Source organism: Heptranchias perlo, chromosome 20, assembly GCF_035084215.1.
Source record: "Heptranchias perlo isolate sHepPer1 chromosome 20, sHepPer1.hap1, whole genome shotgun sequence".
Taxonomy (NCBI): domain Eukaryota; kingdom Metazoa; phylum Chordata; class Chondrichthyes; order Hexanchiformes; family Hexanchidae; genus Heptranchias; species Heptranchias perlo.
The window spans coordinates 34,883,799-34,908,571 of NC_090344.1; the positions used below are offsets into that span (position 1 = coordinate 34,883,799).

The following is a 24,773-nucleotide window of genomic DNA, read 5'->3' on the forward strand; positions in this document are numbered from 1 at the left end:
AGGATACCGTATGCTTTCTTAACTGCTTTCTCAAGCTGCCTTGCCACTTTCAACGATTTGTGTACATACACCCCAAGATCTCTGTGTTCCTGTACCCCTTTTAGAATTGTGCCCTTTAGTTTAAATTGCCTCTCCTCATTCTTCCTACCAAAATGTATAACCTCACATTTAATTTTTTTATTTTTATTTTCATGAGCTTTCTCCAGCACCCCCATCAAACGTCCTTAACTCGAATGTCCCCCAACTCAATTCTGCATCTTTAGTTTAGTGTCAACTGCAGACTGGTACTCCAAAACCTAACGCCAAATCGACATTGCCACCCAAACCCAAATACATTGCCAAATGTAATCTGCTAGCCCACCTGAAGATTTTGTCAACCATGGACTGCCAGCCCGTCTAATGGTACTGCCAAATATATACTGCCAATCCACAAACCACCAGCCTACCCAAAACTAGTGCCAATTGTAGACAGGGACCCCACCCAAAGGTACTGCCAACCACAGACAGTCACTCTACCCAAGCATACAGAAAATTCTGCGCTATACAGAAAATGTACTTCTACAGCACGATAGCTGGGAATTGTACCTGAAGGCTGGTCACAGTGAAATTGGCTATCAGCCGGATGACCTCGGGGTAGTTTTCCACTTTTACCAGCTCTCCTAGTTGATAATTACTCTTCAGTCGAGCCAATAACCTGCAGAACTCGTGGTAATTGTTCGGGTCGGACAAGCTCTGCAAAAGGAGCGTTTGCGTTACATATTTGTGACTGAAACAGCTGAAAACATCAGCAAGAAGCAGCAGACTCTTAGTGCTGTCTAAACAGCCTGTTGGTCCAGACAACAATTTACATGTACATATCAAGGTTGATGAGAATTAAAGCAAAATTCAAGACCATTTCATTTCAATTACGACTTGATTTGGGAGAGTCGGTATTTTGAATCATTTAACAGACTGTGACAAAGAATGAAAGTACAAGTCAGTTACATCACGTAGCCTCTTGCAGATACTGTACTCCTCATGGTTATGACCTTGAAATTCCTGGAGAGGCCTAATGCCTATTCCCTGGCCCCACTGGAACTGGTCTTTCAAATTTTGGAACTGCCTGCCTCCCTATGACGCTAGAGATACACAGGACATCCTTAGCGTTCAGTGTTACCAAGGGTGTTTCAACATCAGTTGCAGAACAATATAAGAAGTTAACTTGTGCTGGTTCAGACATGTGAAACATTTACCAAAACAATCTATGAGAAGTAAATAGCAGGTGACAGGCTAAGAGGATGGCCAAAGCAGTACAGAAAAAGGGTAAAGCTCAGAGGACACCGATTAAACAGGCGTGTCTAAAGTCCTGGTTAAATTCTCCATCCTTTCATTGCAGCTAACGCAACAAAATAGAAATTGTTTTTTCCATTGTTCAGAATTTATTCCCTTCCCTCCAAATGAAGGAATTTGTTCTTCACCTATCTTCAGTCAGTTCGCTTAAGGCAGATTTCGCGACACGTGCCTTTGCCTGCAGTCAAGAGGAACTACAATTAGAAGACTGATCGAGGTTGTTTTCCTCTGAAGAGAAAAGTCAGCTTCTGCAAGACAGCTGAACTATTTAACAAAAAGAAATGCTCATCACACCTGAAGACAGAAAAATCCCAGGACGTGAACTACCAGGGAGATAGGAAGTGAACTGCCAGAGACAACCCACACACAACGGTCAGGGACCCAGGACCCGAACCATCGGGGGACCCAGGACCCGAACAGCCGGGGGACCCGGGACCCGAACAGCCGGGGGACCCGGGACCCGAACCGCCGGGGGGGCCGGGACCCGAACCGCCGGAGGGCCCGGGACCCGAACCGCCGGGGGGCCCGGGACCCGAACCGCCGGGGGGACCGGGACCCGAACCGCCGGGGGGACCGGGACCCGAACCGCCGGGGACCCAGGACCCGAACCGTTTGGGGGCCCAGGACCCGAACCGCCGGGGGGCCCAGGACCCGAACCGCCGGGGGGCCCAGGACCCGAACCGCCGGGGGGCCCAGGACCCGAACCGTTGGGGGACACAGGACCCGAACCGTTTGGGGGCCCGGGACCCGAACCGTTGGGGGGCCCGGGACCCGAACCGCCGGGGGGCCCGGGATCCGAACCGTTTGGGGGCCCGGGACCCGAACCGTTGGGGGGCCCGGGACCCGAACCGCCGGGGGGCCCGGGACCCGAACCGTTTGGGGGCCCGGGACCCGAACCGTTGGGGGGCCCGGGACCCGAACCGCCGGGGGGCCCGGGACCCGAACCGCCGGGGGGCCCGGGACCCGAACCGCCGGGGGGCCCGGGACCCGAACCGCCGGGGGGCCCGGGACCCGAACCGCCGGGGGGCCCGGGACCCGAACCGCCGGGGACCCGAACCGCCGGGGACCCAGGACCCGAACCGGCAGGGGCCCAGGACCCGAACTGTCAGAGGCCCAGGACCTGAACTATCAGAGACCAGGACCAGAACTGTAAAAGAGATTCAGGACCTGAACTATAAAAGAGACATCTTTCATAGGCTGCAATATTTGCAGTTGTTTTGCAGCAACCAAATGATAAGCAACCAACCAACCAACAGGTAAACCGACTGTTAAGGTGCATTTCGTGGGCTCACAATCACTGATTGCAGTTAAAAGGCAGAAAGTCATAGGATTATTTTTTATTCAAGTATTCTCCAATGCGAACAATGCACAAAGTAAGCAGCAACAATACCGAGAATAATTGTTGAAATTTGTTTTTAAATAGACCAGTTTTCCCAACCTCACAGAGACCTGCCAAGTCAGATCTCCATGCTTTAACCAGCAGGGAGTCATCTAGGAGCTGTTCTAATGATAGCAATAGGGGCTGCAACTTTGGAACTGGAGCGAGTCCAATATTGACCCTGCGAAATCACGCTACCAGTGGGGAATGTTTTCTTGGGACTGGGCAGCTCTGGAAGGTCAAAGTTATGGTCTCCCACTGCTACCAGTGGGATTCACACCGGAACACAGAGGGCTATTCCTTACTGGTGAACCAGAGAAAATTACTGTTTAAAAAACAATCTAAAATTCTCACGAGCTTATCTTTTCTCAATATAAAATTGCCTGTAGTGTTGTTTACGGTCAGTTGAGAAATAAGATTATTTTAATATACAAGATATTGACAGAGTTGACAGAAACCTGCTCTACAGCACCACCTCCTAGCCGGAGCATGCAGCTACAATGTTACAGGCAACAGTTTACATAACGGATTCCCATAGGCAGTTTCAATATTGACCTAAAAGTGTGACAAACAGAACATGAGATACATGCACATCCAAGATTTTAATATAGATAGATGGGGGAGTATGCTGAGTGAAAAGTACACTCTAAACTCTCTTTAACTTGAGAAGGCAGGTAAGTTTTTTTTTATTTGTTCATGGGATGTGGCCGTCGCTGGCAAGGCCAGCATTTATTGCCCATCCTTCATTGCCCTTGAGAAGGTGGTGGTGAGCCGCCTTCTTGAACCGCTGCAGTCCGTGTGGTGAAGGTTCTCCCACATTGCTGTTAGGTAGGGAGTTCCAGGATTTTGACCCAGCAACGATGAAAGAACGGCGATATATTTCCAAGTTGGGATGGTGTGTAACTTGGAGGGGAACGTGCAGGTGGTGTTGTTCCCATGTGCCTGCTGCCCTTGTCCTTCTAGGTGGTAGAGGTCGTGGGTTTGGGACGTGCTGTCGGAGAAGCCTTGGCGAGTTGCTGCAGTGCATCCTGTGGATGGTACACACTGCAGCCACAGTGCGCCGGTGGTGAAGGGAGTGAATGTTTAGGGTGGTGGATGGGGTGCCAATCAAGCAGGCTGCTTTGTCCTGGATGGTGTCGAGCTTCTTGAGTGTTGTTGGAGCTGCACTCATCCAGGCAAGTGGAGAGTATTCCATCACACTCCTGATTTGTGCCTTGTAGATGGTGGAAAGACTTTGGGGAGTGAGGAGGTGAGTCACTCGCTGCCTGACTTTATTGGATGTAAATTGCTGGGCAAAAGAGACAAACATGAGAATAAGAAAGGACTGACACAAGCCATTCTGAAGTAAAAAGCAAAATTAATTCTAAAGGAGCACGAATGTGAGCCGATCCCTACATATTTGACTGGTTCAATCCTGAAAATGTAAACCCGTATTTGTTTTTTCCCTCCCGTTTTTATCAATCCACAACGCAGTGGGTGAAGGGCATCCTGTTTTCCAGGGCTCTGCCAACACCTTTCTGTGACTAATATCTGGGAGGTACACAAGAGGGGCTCTTCCACTTACTTCCTCTTTCTTCTTGAGGAGGAGAAAAAGTTCAACATTCATTCATGAAGTGCCCTACATCTCTGTGGCCCCAACCAAGAATAGGACTCACCATCTGGGGGGAACTGTGGCTGCACAAACATGGACTACCGTCTCATGAACTGCTGTTTTAAGTACTTCAATGCAGTTCACATACAGGCCACCCTGGGATTTCATACTGAAAAGAAAATTCAACCAAGAATCCATTTGATGCTTTCACCCCACCCTTGTGTTAAGAAATCCTCAGTTCAGGCCACCCTGGGATTGCATACTGAAAAGATCTGCCAGTCACCTAGAAACAGAGTTGGGCCAGGAAAATCCTTCGCCTCGTCAGTTTGGAAAATCGGGCACCACTAGAACGCATTGGGTTTGGAAAGAGAAGGCATTTAGTTTATCACCTGTGGGTTTTCTAGTATCCTCTTCACTCCATCCACTAAGTGAGACAGGAACTTTGCTCTTTCTGCGTTGTTAAATAACGATCTCCGGACTGAAGCAATTTGTACTAAACAAGATAACACCTAGGAGGAAAAAAAAGCTAGGGTCAGTAATGACACAATATGGAGCTGCTTTTACCTGCAGTGATTCTCACGTGCACCGAGAACCCCGGTGGCTTGGGGGTCCATCCCACTTGTACTGTAAGGGAGATTTCACAACACTGGCGGTGACTGAGAAATTACTGTACACATTCATCTCTCATGTGATAGGGGGGTTCAAAGTTATGAAGGGTTTTGATAGAGTAAAAAAGGAGAATCTGTTTTCACTAGCAGGAGGGTTGGGAACCAGAGGATACAGATTTAAGATAATTGACAAAAAATCCATGGGGGAAATTAGGTTAAATTTTTTAACGCAGCGAGTTATGATGATCTGGAATGCACTGACTGTAAGGGTGGTGGAAGCAGATTCAATAGTAACTTTCAACAGGGAATTGGATAAATACTTGAAAAGAAGAAATTTTGTAGGGAAAGAGCAGGGGAGTGGGACTGATTGGATAGCTCTTTCAAAGAGCCGGCAGAGACAAGATGGGCTGAATAGCCTCCTTCTGTGCTGCATGATTCTATGTGCAGATGTTCAAAAGTGGTAAAAGTGACGATAGTTTTCGAAGCACAACCCATTCTCAATGCAGGGATGGGAACTCTCTCATTCAAGCCATACACCGCACCATTCCTCGGCCAGTACTGGCTCCAGCGCAACCTCCTGAGATTTGTGACCATTCGCATTCACATCGAGTACTTTGAGATCTGCTAGTCACCTAGAAACAGAGTTGGGCCAGGCAAATCCTTCGCCTAGTCAGTTTGGAAAATCGGGCACCACTAGAACGCATTGGGTTTGGAAAGAGAAGGCATTTAGTTAAGTATAAATTATTAAAGTATACAGCCCTATTGAGGATCACCTCCAAATTATTAATACGGAATCTTTTACAGGCTTACAGATCTATCCATTAGGGGGCTGACTCATTGCATAGTGTGGTTAGTTTAACTATTGGCCACTTCCATCCTCCATCTACCAAAACAGTAGATCTTCCAGGGCATTGCTCTTAGTGAGTGAGAGGATATCTGTTTTGGTGTACTATCAACAAAGTGTGACATGGAAAGTGTGACTGGAAATGAGTGTGACACTGACAGAAAGTGCACGTTTTAAGCAAAACTTTTAATATATTACCAGCAGCTCTCTCATGGTGTTGTCCATGGTGAGTCACTGTTTTAGATTAGTGCGGGAATGATCAATTCAGTGATGGGGAAGCTGTCAGAGGAAGATAGTGTGGCACTTACAGCAAAACAGGTCCCACTGAAATGGAGCAGGCTTCAATGTAATGAATTAATTATTAAAGGAATCTGGAGCAAGTTGATCCAGGGATTGGGAATAAGAACTGGGACCAGTGAATTAAAAAAAAAAGAATTTAAGCACTGCTCCCACCAGGGACCAATAACAACTTGCATTTATGTAGCACCATTAATGTATAAAACATGGTTTCACAGTGGCATCATCAGACAAAAATGGATGCTGAGCCAAAGGAGATATTAGGAAGGGTGGTCAAAAAGGTGGGTTTTAAGGAGGTTTAGGGAAGGAATTTCAGAACGTGGGGCCGAGACAGCTGAAGGCACAGCCACCAATGGTGGGGCAAAGAGATGCAAGGATGCACAAGATGCCAGCGTCAGAGGAACGGAGAGTTTGGGGGGAGGCGGATGTTGTAGGGCTGCAGAAGTTTACAGAGATAGGGAATGGCAAGGACATGAAGTGATTTAAAGACTGACACGAATTTTAAATTATAGGCATTGAGGGACCAGATGCCAATGTAGATCAGCGAGTACAGGGCTGATGTGCAGGCAAGGATACAGGCAGCAGACTTTTGGGTGAGCTGAAGCTAATAGAGGCTGGAGGCTGGGGGGCCAGCCAGGAGAGAAGTGGAATAATTGAGCATGGAGTTGATAAATGCATGGATGAGAGTTTTAGCAGCAGGTGGACTGAGGCAAGGGTAGAGGTGGGCGATGTTACAGAGGTGAAAGTAGATGGTCTTTGTGATGGGGTAAACTGTGACTCATGCACGACTGGATGTCGGACAAGCAGTCTGACAACACAGAGGAAGTACAGCGGTCAAGCGAGGTGGTGGAGAGCTAGAGTTGAGTGTCGACAGCATACATGTGGACACTGACCTCATGTTTTATGGGTGATGTTGCCAAGAGCAGCATGTGGATGAGGAAGAGGAGGGGGCCAAGGATGGATCTTTGGGAAACTGGGGGCAGGAAGAGAAGCCATTTCGAGTGATGCTTTGGCTATGACTGGATAGGTAAGACTGGAACCTTGAGGGCAGTCCAACTGAGTTGTTCAACGGAGGAGAGGCAAGAGAGAAGGATGGTGTGGTCAAATCCCTACGTGGTCAGTTTTCAGTAAAATATTAAAATGTCTACGTGGCAAAGAAGCAGAATGCAAAATGGTTAGAAAGGGTTAATTAGTTAGTAACTGAGATTGGTACAGGTGGCCTGGCCTCCTGCTGGGCCATATGTTTGCGTAGTCAGCAGGTTTGCATGATCTTAGCAATGTCGAGTCTTTGATGTGATTCAAGGACTGGTCTGAATGTCTCCATGTTTATGGCAGATCAATATAGGTAACGAGCTTAGCCAAAGTTGAAAGACATTCCAGGTTGGGAGATAAGGAACAGAAGGGACAGGGAAGAACATTCCAAGTTGGAAGGTGAGGAAGTATCCCCTTTGATGTCTAACAGCAACATGATCAGCACATGGACGATTTATGATTGGCCGGAAATAATGTAACCTCGCATGGCAACCTGTGCCCGGCTTATGATTGGTGTTGACCCCCGTTAAGTATGTTCCAACCCTATTGATTTGTATAAAAACGTGTGGATTTCTGTATGTTTTTGTTCTTGCTCTGCCAGCATAGAGGGACTCTATCAGGAGTCCAAATCAATGCTGCAGACTAAGAACCCTGCTATTAAAGTTGTGCTGAACTTTAAAATGTATTCGACTGCAGTTATTACTGAACCAGACTGAGGGGAAAGAATCCGGATCGTCATGGTCACCCGTGTCAAAGGCTGCATACATGTCGAGAGGATGAGACGGCATAGTTCACCACAGTCACAGTCACAGGGATGTCATTTGTGGCTTTGTTGAGGGTCGTTTCAATGCTGTGGCAGTGGCAGTAACGTGCTTGGAGAGATTCAAGCATAGAGTTTTGGGAAAGATGGCCATGGATGTGGGAGGTGTCAACACGTTCAAGGACTTTGGAGAGGAAAGGGTGGTTGGAGATGGGGCATTAGTTTGCTAGGACAGAGGGGTTCAAGGCATTTTTTTTTGGAGGGGGTGATGACAGCAGCAATGAAACGGAAGGGGACAGTACCTGAGGAAAAGAAACCATTTACAATATCAGCCAGCAGGGGAGCCGGGAAGGGAAGTTGAGTGATCAGCAATTTAGTGAGAACAGGGTCAAGAGAGCAGAAGATGGGTCTCTTAGACCATAAGAGATAGGGGCAGGAGTAGGCCATTCGGCCCTTCGAGCCTGCTCCGCCATTTAATGGGATCATGGTTGATCTGATTTTTACCTCAACTCCACTTTCCCACCTTTTCCCCATATCCTTTGACTCCCTTGCTGATCAAAAATTTGTCGAACTCAGCCTTGAATGTGTTCAATGACTCAGCCTCCACAGCTTTTTGGGGTAAAGAATTCCAAAGATTCACGACCCTCTGGGAGACCCCTTATTCTGAGACTATGCCCCCTAGTTTTAGACTCCCTCATGAGGGGTAACATCCTCTCAGCATCTACCCTATCGAGTCCCCTCAGAATCTTGTATGTTTCAATAAGGTCTCCTCTCATTCTTCTAAACTCCAATGAGTATAGAGCCAACCTGTTCAATCTTTCCTCATAAGACAACCCTCCCATACCTGGAATCAACCTAGTGAAGCTTCTCTGAACTGCCTCCAATGCAAGTATGTCCTTCCTTAAATAAGGGCACCAGAACTGTACGCAGTACTCGAGGTGTGGTCTCACCAGCACCCTGTACAGTTGTAGCATGACTTCCCTGCTTTTATACTCCATCCCCCTAGAAATAAAGGCCAATATTCCGTTTGCCTTCCGGATTACCTGCCGCACCTGTATGTTGACTTTTTGTATTTCATGTATGAGGACACCCAGATCCCTCTGTACCGCAACATTTTGTAGTATTTCTCCATTCAATTAATATTTTGCTTTTTTATTTTTCCTCCCAAAGTGGATGACTTCACATTTTCCCACATTACATTCCATCTGCCAAATTTTTGCCCATTCGTTTAACCTGTCAATATCCCTTTGCAGACACTTTGTGTCCTCATCGCAACTTGCTTTTCCACCTATCTTTGTCATCATCAGCAAATTTGGCCACAAGACACTCTGTTTCTTCATCCAAGTCATTATATATATTGGAAGTAGTTGAGGCTCCAGCACTGATCCCTGCAGCACCCCACTAGTTATAGATTGCCATTTTGAAAATGACCCTTTGTTTTCTGTTAGTTAGCCAATCCTCTTTCCATGCCAGTATATTACCCCCAATACCATGAGCTTTTATCTTGTGCAGTAATCTTTTATGTGGCACCTTATCGAATGTCTTTTGGAAATCCAAATATACTGCATCCATTGGTTCCCCTTTATCCACCCTGTCCCTTTCTTCCTCAAAGAACTCTAATAAATTTGTCAGACATGATTTCCCCTTCATAAAACCATGTTGATCTCCTTGATTGTATTATGAGTCTCCAAATGTCCTGCTACTACTTCCTTAATAATGGATTCTAGCATTTTCCCAATGACAGATGTTAGGCTAACTGGTCTATAGTTACCTGCTTTCTGTCTCACTCTCTTCTTGAACAGGGGTGTTACGTTTGCGCTGGGACCTTTCCAGAATCTAGTGAATTCTGGAAGATTACAACCAATGCATCCACTATCTCTGTAGCCACTTCCTTTAAGACTCTCGGATGCAAGCCATCAGGTCCAGGGGACTTGTCAGCCTTTAGAAACCATTAGTTTGCCTTGTACTTTTTCACTAGTGATAGTGACTGTTTTTAGTTCCTCCCTCCCCTTTGCCCCTTGATTTTCTATTATTGGTATGTTATTAGTGAAGACAGATACAAAATATCTGTTCCATTGTTTTTATTTATTCGTTCATGGGATGTGGGCGTTGCTGGCGAGGCCAACATTTATTGCCCATCCCTAATTGCCCTTGAGAAGGTGGTGGTGAGCCGCCTTCTTGAACCGCTGCAGTCCGTGTGGTGAAGGTTCTCCCACAGTGCTGTTAGGAAGGGAGTTCCAGGATTTTGACCCAGCGACGATGAAGGAATGGCGATATATTTCCAAGTCGGGATGGCGTGTGACTTGGAGGGGAACGTGCAGGTGGTGTTGTTCCCATGTGCCTGCTGCTCGTGTCCTTCTAGGTGGTAGAGGTCACGGGTTTGGGAGGTGCTGTCGAAGAAGCCTTGGCGAGTTGCTGCAGTGCATTCTGTGGATGGTACACACTGCAGCCACTGTGCGCCGGTGGTGAAGGGAGTGAATGTTTAGAGTGGTGGATGGGGTGCCAATCAAGCGGGCTGCTTTATCTTGGATGGTGTCGAGCTTCTTGAGTGTTGTTGGAGCTGCACTCATCCATGCAAGTGGAGAGTATTCCATCACACTCCTGACTTGTGCCTTGTAGATGGTGGAAAAGCTTTGGGGAGTCAGGAGGTGAGTCACTCGCTGCAGAATACCCAGCCTCTGACCTGCTGGTCCAGTTAAGTTTCTGGTCAATGGTGACCCCAAGGAGATTGATGGTGGGGGATTCGGCGATGGAAATGCCGTTGAATGTCAAGGGGAGGTGGTTAGACTCTCTCTTGTTGGAGATGGTCATTGCCTGGCACTTGTCTGGCGCGAATGTTACTTGCCACTTGTGAGCCCAAGCCTGGATGTTGTCCAGGTCTTGCTGCATGCGGGCTCAGACCGCTTCATTATTTGAGGGGTTGCGAATGGAACTGAACACTGTGCAATCATCAGCGAACATCCCCATTTCTGACCTTATGATGGAGGGAAGGTCATTGATGAAGCAGCTGAAGATGATTGGGCCTAGGACACTGCCCTGAGGAACTCCTGCAGCAATGTCCTGGGGCTGAGATGATTGGCCTCCAACAACCACTACCATCTTCCTTTGTGCTAGGTATGACTCCAGCCACTGGAGAGTTTTCCCCCTGATTCCCATTGACTTCAATTTTACTAGGGCTCCTTGGTGCCACACTCGGTCAAATGCTGCCTTGATGTCAAGGGCAGTCACTCTCACCTCACCTCTGGAATTCAGCTCTTTTGTCCATGTTTGGACCAAGGCTGTAATGAGGTCTGGAGCTGAGTGGTCCTGGCGGAACCCAAACCTCTGCCATTTCCTTGTTTTCCATTATTATTTCCCCAGTCTCATCCTCTAAGGGACCAATGTTTACTTTAGCTACCCTCTTCCTTTTATATACTTGTAGAAGCTTTTATTGTCAGTTTTTATATTTCTTGCTAGTTTACTCTCATAATTTATTTTCTCTCTCTTTATTATTCTTTTAGTCATCCTTTGATGGTGTTTAAAGTTTTCCCAATCTTCGGGCTTACCAGTAATCTTTGCCATGTTGTATGCTTTTTATTTTAACCTGATACCATCCTTGGCTTCCTTAGTTAGCCATGGTTGGTTCACTGTTTTTGTGGAGTCTTTCCTCCCCACAAGGATATATTTTTGTTGCGAGTCATAAAATATCTTTTTAAATGTTTGCCATTGCTTATCCACCATCATACCATCTAATCTGTTTACCCAGTCCACTTTAGCCAATTCCGCCCTCATTCCTTTATAATTGCCCGTATTTAAGTTTAATACAGTAGTTTCAGACCCAAGATCCTCGCTCTCAAACTGGATGTGAAATTCTATCATGTTTTGATCACTGCTTCCCAAGGGATCCTTTACTTTGAGATCATTAATTAATCCTGTTTCGTTACCCATTACCAGATCCAAAATGGCCTGTTCCCTGGTTGGTTCCCCGACGTATTGGTCTAAGAAACAGTCCCTAATACACTCTATGAACTCCTCCTCAGGGCTATTTTTGCCAATTTGATTTGTCCAATCTATGTGAAAGTTAAAATCGCCCATGATTATTGCATTACATTTTTTACAAGCCCCCCTTATTTCCTGATTTATATTTTGCCCTATAGTGTAGTTACTGTTAGGGGGTCTATATACTACTCCGACCAGTGATTTCTTTCCCTTCCTATTTCTTATTCCACCCAAATTGATTCGACATCTTGATCTTCTGAGCCAAGATCATTTCTCACTATTATACCAATTTCATCCTTTATTAACAGAGCTACCCCACCACCTTTACCTTTTTTCCTATCCTTCTGAAATGTTAAATAACCCTGAATATTTAGCTCCCAACTTTGGTCACCTTGCAATCACGTCTCTGTAATGGCCACGAGATCATATCCATTTGTTTCTATTTGTGCAGTCAATTCATCTATCTTATTACGAATTTTGTCTTTTTACCATTCTTTCCTACCCCGGCCCCATTTGCTTGTGCACTCTTATGTTTGTACACTCTGTCCCTTCCTGACACACTCTGTTTATCATTACCCCCATCACTTTCCTGCACTACTTCCTTGTCTTTTCTCTTTATCAATCTAAACTTCGCCCCACCTGAGCCCTCCCCCCCCTCTATTTAGTTTAAAGCCTTCTCTACTGCCCTAGTTATTCGGTTTGCCAGAACACTGGTCCCAGCATGGTTCAGGTGAAGCCCGTCCCAACAGAACAGCTCCCTCTTTCCCCAGTACTGGTGCCAGTGCCCCGTGAAATGAAACCCACTTCTCCCACACCAACCTTTGAGCCACGCATTCATCTCTCTGATCTGATTTACCTTGTGTCAATTTGCTCGTGGACAAGATGAGCTCGTAAAGAGTATGAGGGGAGATAGGTAAGAAACTCAAGAAAAATGTAGGTTCAGGGCTAGGGCAGAAGGGAGCCCAGGGGGAGGTTTAGCCTGGTGGACAAGGTGGAGGGGGGGGGGGGGGGAGCGGTGGGGAAGCAGTAGAGACAGCTGCACGGATGGTCTCAATCTTGTCAAAGAAGTCCATGAGCTCCTTGCACTTGTTGTTGATGAGGATGGAGGGGACAGGGAGAGGAGTTTACAGAGAAGGTTGTTGGCGGAGAAAAGAAGCTGGGGATTATCTTTGATCTCAAGGACGATCCTGGAGTGGTGTGCACTATCTTTCATAAGCTGCATGAGAATAAGATGGCAGCTGAAACAGCAGCAGAACTTGTGATCAAACGGAGATAATCAGCTCTACCTGTTATTGTACTAGGAAATGGAGGATACCACCATCAACCTTGCCCTTCAGTTCAACCTGCTTATTCTCAATTCCCATAGGCGACAGCATCCGAAAACACAATGTCAGGTTCCACATGTACGCTGATGACACCCAGCCCTGCCTCGCCACCACCGCCTCTGATTTGTCACGCTGCTTGTCCGACTGGATGAGCAGAAATTTCCTCCAACTAAATATTGGGGAGACCGAAGTCTTTGTCTTCGGTCCCTGCCACAAACTCCGTTCCCCAGCTACTGACTCCATCCCTCTCCCTGGCCACTGTCTGAGGTTGAACCAGGCCGTTTGCAACCTTGACCTTGAAATGAGCTTCTGACCACATATCCGCTAGATAACCAAGACCGCCTACTTCCACCTCCGTAACGTTGCCCGTCTCCGCCCCTGCCTCAGCTTATCTGCTGCTGAAACCGTCGTCCATGCCGTTGTTACCTCTGGACTCGACTATTCCAATGCTCTCCTGGCTGGCCTCCCATCTTCTACCCTCCATAAACTTGAGCTCATTCAAAACTCTGCTGCCCCTTTCCGAACTTGCAGCAAGTACTGTCAAGGCCTTAGAGAGGGTGCAGAGGAAATTTACGAGATTGGTGCCAGGGTGAAGGACTTCAGTTTTGTGGAGAGACTAGAGAAACTGGGGTTATCCTTCGAGCAAAGAAAGGTAAGGGGAGATTTGATAGATGTGTTCAAATTCATGAAGGGTTTTGATAGAGTAGATAGGAGAAACTGTTCCCATTGGCAGAAGGGTTGGCAACAAGAGGACACAGGTTTAAGGTAATTGGCAAAAGAGCCAGAGATGAAATGAGTAAAACATTTTTTACACAGTGAGTTGTTATGATCTGGAATGCCTGAAAGGGTGGTGGAAACAGATTCAATAGTAACTTTCAAAAAGGTATTGGATAAATACTTGAAGGGGAGAATGTTACAGAGCTATGGGGAAAGAGCAGGGGAGTGGGACTAATTGGATAGCTCTTTCAAAGAGCCAGCACAGGCACAATGGGCCGAATGGCCTCCTTCTGTGTTGTATCATTCTATGATTCTAAAATACTTTTTATGGGATAATTTAAAGCAATGGTTTCCCTTCTGATGTCCAAGACGCTGAGCACTGGGCATTCTGGCCCTCAAAGTTCAGGCAATTCAGTCCTATTTATTTTTATACTTGTGGGTTTTCCCTTTTAGGCCGAGAGGTTGGGAAAGGCTGTTATTAATGCTGTTACATCGTTGGTGCATAAATCTTAAATCAAAACACTGAGACCTATTAATATCAGTACCTATATCTGCAAATTAATGGAATCGTGAACTTTATATGTGGCTCCCAAGTCTCCATGGTAAGCATCTATGTGACCCATGAAGAGTAAAAACTTAAAAGATAGTCACCCTCCATCCATAACAGAAAACGTGGGGTAGGGGGAAACACCACGACAACTTAAAGTTCCAACAGCCCACTCTTTACTATCTTGCATCGGTCGAGCTCCTTTATATCTCTTGGCTCTGATAAACGGACATGCAACTCACCAGAGGGGACAGTGATGGAGGAATGGAATGGTACAAGTCGAAAAACAACTGCAGGGTTGATGAATCCAGGAAAGCTGTTGAAAAAAAGTGGAGGTTTTACTCGGCAGTCACGAAGCAGTGAAAGAAAAGAAGGAGAAAGAAAACACCGAAACGGTACAAAGCCCAGTTGAGTATCGCCCCCTTGTTAAATATACACGGTGTACAGTGGCTGCCAATTGGAATAGCTGCTCGATTATGTTTGCTCCTCGTTTCACATTTTCAGTGAAATATGAAACTACGTTATCAGATAACGTCACCGTTTAAGCAATAGCAAACAAGCTGATCTTCTCTCCAACTGAACCGTGTATAGTGAAAGATTTGCTAACAATACTAAGTTTGGGATGGACCCCCTGCTGTGTGATTTAAAAAAAATTATATACAATAAAGCTCTCATCAATTCACAAAACTACAGGTCCAAATGAAAGGAAGGAAGTAAAAGAATGAACTTATATTCATGTAGTGTCGTATCACATCCTCAGGATGTCCTATTCAATTCACAGCCAATGAATTACTTTTGAAGCGCAGTCACCATTGATATGTAGGCAATCACAGCAGCCAATTTTCACAAAGCAAACAAGATAAATCAACAGTTAATCTATTTTTGGCCATGTTGATTGAGGGAGGAATGTTCGCCAGAACATTGGGCGAACTCCCTTGCCGTGGGATCTTTTACGTCCACCTGAGGGCAGATAGGACTTGGGTTCAACGTCTCATCCGAAAGACGGCACCTCCGACGGTGTAGCACTGGAGCATCAGCCTGGATTATGGGCTCAAGTCCTGGAATGGGGGTTGAACCCTCAGAGACGAGAGTCCAAACTCTGAGCCAAGGCGACACTTTAAAAAAAAATTCACAAATAAAAAGTAAGTACAAATGCTGGAAATGCACAGCAGGACCTTCAGGATCCATGAGGAGAAAAGATAGGCTAACATTTGGAGTGTGGGCCTTTAGTCACAACCGAAAGGTAAGCAAGCATTTAGTAAGGTTGGGGGGCAAACGGGGAGCGGGAAAGAAACAGCAGGTACTGTATCTGTTGGAGAGATCCACTGGCTCTTCCACGCTCTCCTTTTCTTCCTCCTGTCCTACCAAATGCTCACCTAGTTTTCAGTTCTGAAGGGTCCACACCTGAAACGTTAATCCCTCCGTTCTCTTCTTGGAAGCCACTGTGCATTCCCAGCTCTTCTGTCTTTCTTTCTCTTTGGATCTAAATAGAAAATGATGCAGTTATCACTCCGAAAAAGCATTTCAAATGCTTGTGTGATGATCTGTCAGAAGACGCCTTCTGATTTTGATGTACAAATATCACACTATGTCCCTCACGGCAGGGCTGAATCTCATTTCAATTCTGGCATTTCTCCTGTAAATCTACCCTTGAACAAGTTCTCATTTTGGCACTTCACTTTGCAACTCAGCTCATCTGACACATGCAAGCACTATTTCCAGCCAATTAAGCTGCATCATCGCAAGTCACAGTATGACACTGAAGCACTTCCTCTGCAAGTCTGATGCAGATAAGCGTGTGTGACCTGCAGTGTGGACTTAAAAAAAAAATTCAGGTTTTTATTTTAAGGTTAAAAAGTTGTAGCTGATTCTGTGGCGACTGAAATCAAACCTCCCCCCTGCCCCGATACCAATGGAAGTGCAGTAATTCTCAAACTGTACTGTGTGAGGGATACCCCTGCAAGTATCGACACTACAGAAATGTGATGAGGTCAAATGGAGCGTCCCAACTGAGTTAAGCTAACTGAATGAAGACCAGGACTTAACCTGGCCCCTCCCTGATCTGAATGGTTCAGAGATGGGCACTTTGGCCAGTATTTTGACCTGGAGCTGGGAAGGGCGCGTGGGGGCGAATCGTGGACGGGAAGCCCAGAAGTACGGGTTTCCCGGATGTCCTTACGATTTTGACGTCGAGCAAGGAAGAGGACGTCTTCAGGTAAGTCTTAGATTGTATGAATGAGGGGGTGAGGAGAGGGGGAGGTCAGCCACCAGCGAGGGTCATGGAGGGCAACGATAGGGTGTCAATCACGGGGGGAGGGGGTGTGGGGGGGGGGGGTCAGTCAGCGAGATGTGTGGGGGGGGGGGGGGGGGGGGTGTTGGGATCAGGGATCATCGCGAGGGTCCGTGATCGTTGTGGGGGACGGGGGGGCCACAGCAGGTGGGCTTGTTGGGTCTGGGGGAAGCACTCCTGCTCCTCCTGGCCCACGAGCTATGCTATAAAGGCACTTACCTGCAGTTTCGGGCCTTCTCGTCTCCTCTCATGCAGCGTGAAGGAGAAGGCCTGGGAATCCCGGCCCCCTGGGGTTGAAATCGCAAAACCTTTGGAAGGTTTTAGTGACCAACCCGCATCCTGAGAGCGGGTTGGTCACTGCTCCTCGTTTTGCCCCGGTGAAAACCGGAAATGGGCAGGTTGAGGCGGGTCTGAAATATTTGCAATTTTCAATGCCCCCCCCCCATCCGTTTTTCCTCGTTAAAATCCTGTCCTTTATCACTGAGCCTTAAGATTTTTGGTTGATAAGCACTGATGGGAATCACTGCAGAAGATGTGATTAAAAAAAATTGAAACATTATTGGGGTTTCCTGCACTGGTCCGTAGTACATGAATGAATCATTACATTGACTCATGGTCCAGCAACGTCTTGTTTTTAAAATTCTCATCCTTGTTTTCAAATCCCTCCATGGCCTTGCCCCTCCCCATCTCCGTAACCTCCTCCAGCTCTACAACCCTCCGAGATCTCTGCGCTCCTCCACTTTTGGCCTCTTATGCATCCCTGATTTTAATCACTCCACCATTGGTGGCCGTGCCTTCAGTTGCCTAGGCCCTAAGCTCCGGAATTCCCTCCCTAAACCTCTCCGTCTCTCTCTCCTCCTTTAAGACGCTCCTTAAAACCTGTCACCTCTCACCTGTCCTAATATCTCCTTATGTGGCTCGGTGTCAAATCTTGTTTGATAATCGCTCCTATGAAGCTCTTTGGGATGTTTTACTACGTCAAAGGTGCTATATAAATGCAAGTTGTCGTTGTTACAGCAACTTATCAGCAACTTAATTAAGGCTACATTCTCACTGTAACAGTAGCATCAATACAAAGTAGTGCAAATGCAGCCTGAATCCAGAGTCGGCGCCTCACCTGATACTGGACTGAAGCGAAGTGAGACTCTATGGAGGATGGGGTGTTCTTGCTCTTCAGTGGAGCCAGTTTGGGCCTCAACATTCGAATTACACTCCACAAGTTTATTGTTGATGCAGAGCCAAAGCTACTTCACACTGATGTTGTACTTATAACTGCTGTAAGACTGCCAGTTAAGCTCTCAGTTAATGGGCGTTCGATATCTCCACTGTGCATTGTAATATCCTGCTACCTGTATCTAAAGGAAGGCATGGCAGGTCATAGTACTTCCTCAACCAGTGTGAGAAACGTATTCCAACTGAGAAGTTAAGTTGCAGAATGATGAAATGCCAAAACCCGTGATTCTGTGTTAATCATTATAGAATCTTCATTGCACAGGAGGTCATTCGGCCCACGGAGCCTGTGCTGGCTCTATGTAAGAGCAATCCAGTTAGTCCCATTCCCCCGCTCTTTCCCCGTAGCCCCGCAAATTTTTTCTCTTCAAATATGTATCCAATAATTAATTAAGGAGTCTCACACCTCAGTGGGAGGTTGCATTTCTCTGGTCACTCCTGTGTGCTGTGGAAAGCCTATATGCCCAACAGGCCAATGCCAGAGATCCTGTCATAACCTTTGCCACATTGGACTGTACCAATCGGACCCCTGGCGTTCACCCCTCCCCCTAAGATTCGATCATTCCACCATCGCCGACTCCCCCGCCGCCAACATCTTGGGATCACTGCTGACCAGAAGCTGAACATGACCCGGTCACATCAACGAGAGTAGAGCAGAGAACCTGTGACCAGGGTCTGACCTCGTGACCCCTCAGGTGGGTGGAAGACGAGCCGGTGGGGGGGGCGGACAAGATGGGAATTTTTCCCGGTGGCATGGGGCCAACATTCTTTCTCAATCCAATACCAGCTGTCACTGAGGCCTGGGCTCCAGATAACACTGTAGGCCAACGCCCTTCAATGGGTTGGATAAATGCTCTGCATGGTTAAGTTCCAGCCCACCTTCACATTCAGTCCCTTTGGTGGAAGGGTCAGAGAGAAACAGTGAAGGACAATGTAGATTTCTCAGAATCTCCATTCAGTGACTCACAGCTAGTCCATGGCAGCTGTACAGACTGAGCATTTTCACATGCAAGATCGTGGCTCTTGTTCACTTTCCGGGTGCTGAAGAGAGAGACCATCTTACAATCTCTCGGGGCTGTGTATACAATTGTTGCTTTGGGGCTCATTTTCTCTGCACTTCCTTCCACTCTCTCCATCGCCCTCGGCTGTGCCAAATGCCATGTTTGAATGCGAACGCTCCAAAGCGCCACGTTATTATTGGCCAGATCTACTTTGCCACAGGGACGAACAATAAAACTATCTGATTGAAAAGCACGTGACACATTATGTTTCGATGTTATCGTCAAGATTATCAAAGGGACAAAGTGTCCCTTTCTCTCAAGGTCCTGGACTACTAATCTGTACTGTTGTGATCAATCATGTGGACAGCCATTGGACACTGGTGGTGGTGATGATAACTATCGAGCTGGGAAGAGGGATATTTTTAGAGGGGTCCTAGGACTGGGCACTGGAATCCTCTTGACTTTGCTAATTGGGGATAGAGTGCAGTGAGACCCACAAAACTCTGTCCAAACTAACTTGTGACTCATCTCCATGGACTCTCTTTGGGGATGAGGTGACTCCGAGATGTACTGCTCGGTGACCCTGTGCACTGGACAGGGTGAACAGGGATCCTAAGTGGGGCAGGGCTCCAGGAAAATGGCGGGTCCTGGTGATGAAGCAGCTTATTCCCCAAGTGGATTTGTCACTTCCTCCCGAGACATAGATGCCTCAGCATACACTTCCGGATGCTCCAGTGACTGCATGAAAACGGGAGTCGACATGAAGCGTCAAGATGTTGTACCTTAGTCCCTCTCTCTGTCAGGGAGATATCTGTACACTGACTAGTGTCTCACAACTGCAATGCACATCCCAGTTCATTTAATTGAGTCAAACTTATTTCTTCCACATTTAACAGATGAAGCCATACTTTTCTTAAGTAATAACCGCAGCTCTCCTTTTTACACAATTGAGGTTCAAATGACCCACAAAAACAAACTTCCTCTGAGCTCGACAACTATTCAACATTACGGGGCCCCCGAGGGAGCGTCAATATTTGAAGATAAGGGGTCCTGGGAGTGTGTCAATACTTGTAGGGAGCCTCCGGGAGAATGTCAATATTTGAACTGGAGCCCTTCGAGAATGTCAATATTTGTAGGGGGCCATGGGATTAATTTGGGATTGATACAGGACTATGGGGAGAGAACAGTGCAGTGGGATTAGTTTGCGACTGATACAGGGCCATGGGGATGGAGTGGGGCAGTGGGATTAGGTTGGGGTTGATACAGGGTTATGGGGAGAGAGTGAGGCAGTGGGATTAGTTTGGGATTGATACAGGGCTATGGGGAGAGATTGGGGCAGTGGGATTAGTTTGGGATTGATACAGGGCTATGGGGAGAGAGTGAGGCAGTGGGATTAGTTTGGGATTGATACAGGGCTATGGGGAGAGAATGGGGCAGTGGGATTCGTTTTGGATTGATACAGGGATATTGGGAAAGAGCAGGGCAGTGGGATAAGTTTGGAGATTGATACTGGGCTATTGGAAGAGAGTGGGGCAGTGGGATTAGTTTGGGATTGATACTGGGCTATGGGGAGAGAACGGGGCAGTGGGGATTAGTTTGGGGATTGATACAGGAACTGGGGCCCCGGGAGAGTGTCAATATTTGTAGGAGGCCCCGGGAGCGTGTCAATATTTGTAGGGGGCCCTGGGAGAGTGTCAATATTTGTAGGAGGCCCCGGGAGCGTGTCAATATTTGTAGGAGGCCCCGGGAGTGTCAATATTTGTCGGGGGCCCCGGGAGAGTGTCAATATTTGTAGGGGGCCCTAGGGGAGTGTCAATATTTGTAGGAGGACCCGGGAGCGTGTCAATATTTGTAGGAGGCCCCGGGAGAGTGTCAATATTTGTCGGGGGCCCTGGGAGTGTGTCAATATTTGTAGGAGGCCCCGGGAGCGTGTCAATATTTGTAGGAGGCCCCGGGAGCGTGTCAATATTTGTAGGAGGCCCCGGGAGCGTGTCAATATTTGTAGGAGGCCCCGGGAGCGTGTCAATATTTGTAGGAGGCCCCGGGAGAGTGTCAATATTTGTAGGAGGCCCCGGGAGAGTGTCAATATTTGTAGGAGGCCCCGGGAGAGTGTCAATATTTGTAGGAGGCCCCGGGAGAGTGTCAATATTTGTAGGAGGCCCCGGGAGAGTGTTAATATTTGTAGGGGACCCTAGGGGAGTGTCAATATTTGTAGGAGGACCCGGGAGAGTGTCAATATTTGTAGGGGACGCTAGGGGAGTGTCAATATTTGTAGGAGGCCCCGGGAGAATGTCAATATTTGTAGGAGGCCCCGGAAGAGTGTCAATATTTGTAGGAGGCCCAGGAGAGTCTCAATATTTGTAGGAGGCCCGGGAGAGTCTCAATATTTGTAGGAGGCCCGGGAGAGTCTCAATATTTGTAGGAGGCCCGGGAGAGTCTCAATATTTGTAGGAGGCCCGGGAGAGTCTCAATATTTGTAGGAGGCCCGGGAGAGTCTCAATATTTGTAGGAGGTCCGGGAGAGTCTCAATATTTGTAGGAGGCCCGGGAGAGTCTCAATATTTGTAGGAGGTCCGGGAGAGTCTCAATATTTGTAGGAGGCCCGGGAGAGTCTCAATATTTGTTGGAGGCCCCTGGAGAGTGTCAATATTTGTTGGAGGCCCGGGAGAGTGTCAATATTTGTAGGAGGCCCGGGAGCGTGTCAATATTTGTAGGAGGCCCCTGGAGAGTGTCAATATTTGTAGGAGGCCCGGGAGAGTCTCAATATTTGTAGGAGGCCCGGGAGAGTCTCAATATTTGTAGGAGGCCCCGGGAGAGTGTCAATATTTGTTGGAGGCCCCGGGAGAGTGTCAATATTTGTAGGAGGCCCCTGGAGAGTGTCAATATTTGTAGGAGGCCCGGGGGAGTGTCAATATTTGTAGGAGGCCCCTGGAGAGTGTCAATATTTGTAGGAGGCCCCGGGAGAGTGTCAATATTTGTAGGAGGCCCCGGGAGCGTGTCAATATTTGTAGGAGGCCCCTGGAGAGTGTCAATATTTGTAGGAGGCCCGGGGGAGTGTCAATATTTGTAGGAGGCCCCGGGAGCGTGTCAATATTTGAACTGGGCCCCCGGGAGAGTGTCAATATTTGTAGGAGGCCCCTGGAGAGTGTCAATATTTGTAGGAGGCCCCGGGAGCGTGTCAATATTTGAACTGGGCCCCCGGGAGTGTGTCAATATTTGTAGGAGGCCCCTGGAGAGTGTCAATATTTGTAGGAGGCCCCGGGAGCGTGTCAATATTTGTAGGAGGCCCGGGGGAGTGTCAATATTTGTAGGAGGCCCCTGGAGAGTGTCAATATTTGTAGGAGGCCCCGGGAGAGTGTCAATATTTGTTGGAGGCCCCGGGAGCGTGTCAATATTTGTAGGAGGCCCGGGAGAGTCTCAATATTTGTAGGAGGCCCCTGGAGAGTGTCAATATTTGTAGGAGGCCCCTGGAGAGTGTCAATATTTGTAGGAGGCCCCTGGAGAGTGTCAATATTTGTAGGAGGCCCCGGGAGAGTGTCAATATTTGTAGGAGGCCCCGGGAGCGTGTCAATATTTGTTGGAGGCCCCGGGAGAGTCTCAATATTTGTAGGAGGCCCCGGGAGAGTGTCAATATTTGTAGGAGGCCCCTGGAGAGTGTCAATATTTGTAGGAGGCCCGGGAGAGTCTCAATATTTGTAGGAGGCCCCTGGAGAGTGTCAATATTTGTAGGAGGCCCGGGAGAGTCTCAATATTTGTAGGAGGCCCCGGGAGAGTGTCAATATTTGTAGGGAGCCCCGGGAGAGTGTCAATATTTGTAGGGAGCCCCGGGAGAGTCTCAATATTTGTAGGGAGCCCCTGGAGAGTGTCAATATTTGTTGGAGGCCCCGGGAGAGTCTCAATATTTGTAGGGAGCCCCGGGAGAGTGTCAATATTTGTAGGAGGCCCCTGGGAGAGTGTCAATATTTGTAGGAGGCCCGGGAGAGTCTCAATATTTGTAGGAGGCCCCTGGAGAGTGTCAATATTTGTTGGAGGCCCCGGGAGAGTCTCAATATTTGTAGGGAGCCCCGGGAGAGTGTCAATATTTGTAGGAGGCCCGGGAGAGTCTCAATATTTGAACTGGGCCCCCGGGGGAGTGTCAAAACTTGTAGGAGGCTCCCGGGAGAGTGTCAATATTTAGCACTGGGCCCGTGGGTGGGACAATATTTGCAGAGTGCTCCTATACAGAGAAGTTTGAAGACCACAGGTGAAACCCTAAGTATGTATTTGATTTCGGTGATCGCTTCCTATTCACTTCCATTACTACTGCAGTAATCATATAAAGGCTGAAACATGCTTTGGGTTATCAGCTGATTAGCTAAGGAGTTTACATACTTATTGGCTGGTAATTGGTCCCCTACAAATATTGACACTCTCCCGGGGCCTTCTACAAATGTTCCTCCACTCCCTTTTAGGCCCTTCGTCCCATTCCATGCCCCATTCAGTGCTCAAGAAAGTAGCCAGGGTTCTGACATGGGGCCTGGTTACGAAACAGCTTTGATGACCAGGACTGAGGAGAGCACCTATCTCTTTGCAATTTAAAGGTATCTGCATGGGACTTTTATACCAGTGACAGACACAGTCTGATTTTTGACTGATGAATTGGAAAGTATCTAGGCTGGTTGTGGAAAATACATCATAATTGCTTGTCTCAGTCTCAATGTGCACCAATCCCCTTTGAATTTATTGAAGGATTCTCCCAAATGCTTGATGCCAGTGAGAATACTGGTTACGTTCACAGTCTTTCCCAACTCTTAACTTGCATCCGCAACAAAAAGGCAGTTTCCATAAGCAGCCTCCTATGAACTGAAATTCACTGCTGTGTTCTGGCTAAAACTGACACTGAATTTATTTTCAAATTATATATATAGATAATTACATACAAGCAGAAGGAGCAAGTGCTACGATACCTGACTTACACAATACTTAAACTGTTCTAAAAACAGTAAGAGCCAAAATCTTTGTAGGCAGAATACTTCAGCTGAGTCTCTGAGGAAATGTTACACGAGGGACGACCATTGTATAATATTGGATGGACTCCCTTACGAGCACGCACACCTCTCCCATCCGTTTTTCCTGTTATTTGCTGCACCCAGGCAATACAATACATCCAGGCACAGGACCAGGAAAGGGTACCCCATTCTTTCAAGGATTCGTGCGCGAATGTTCACATATTAAATTCAATATTAAATCCTAAGAAAACTAATATTGAATCGGGGACAGGGACTCGATAAAATTAACATAAGTAAAGCAACAAGAAAATAATAGCACTAAAGAGTGACAAATTCCCAGGACCAGATGGTTTCCATCCCAGGGTTTTAAAGGAAGTAGGTGAGCAGATTGCAGATGCCCTAACTATAATCTTTCAAAGTTCTCCAGATTCAGGAACTGTCCGTCTGGATTGGAAAATTGCACGTCACTCCGCTTTTTAAGAAAGGAGAGAGAGGGAAACCAGGGAATTATAGACCAGTTAGCCTAACATCTGTTGTGTGGAAAATGCTGGAGTCTATGGGCCTGATTTTAGCAGGCCTGCGGGTTTCCGGCGGGTTGGGTTTCGGGAGCGTGGTCAACACGCTCGGTGAAATTAGTGGGTTGCCCGCGCGATCGTAGCAGGCAACACACTAATAGGAATCAATTACCTGCTCCTCCGGGGTCCACGCTGCTGGTCTGCGCGTCGGGCGGGCTGCGCATGCGCAGTACGATCTGTCAGCTGGAGGCTCTCTAGTTAAAGGGGCAGTCCTCCACTGACAGATGCTGCAACCAATGGAACAAATTTCAGCATGGAGCAGCCCAGGGGGAAGGCTGCTCCCA

General features: G+C 47.4%; 1 protein-coding gene across 1 annotated transcript in view; it reads right to left on the reverse strand.

The window, feature by feature from the left end:
* The window catches only part of xpo7 (exportin 7), a 113,147-nt gene that overhangs the window by 37,481 nt on the left and 50,893 nt on the right, over nucleotides 1-24,773 (reverse strand). The window contains exons 8-10 of the mRNA XM_068000994.1: nucleotides 14,649-14,722; nucleotides 4,688-4,807; nucleotides 586-732 (exon numbers count right to left, since the gene is read on the reverse strand). Of these exons, the coding sequence (XP_067857095.1) occupies nucleotides 586-732; nucleotides 4,688-4,807; nucleotides 14,649-14,722 (341 nt within the window). The remainder of the gene's footprint in view (nucleotides 1-585; nucleotides 733-4,687; nucleotides 4,808-14,648; nucleotides 14,723-24,773) is intronic.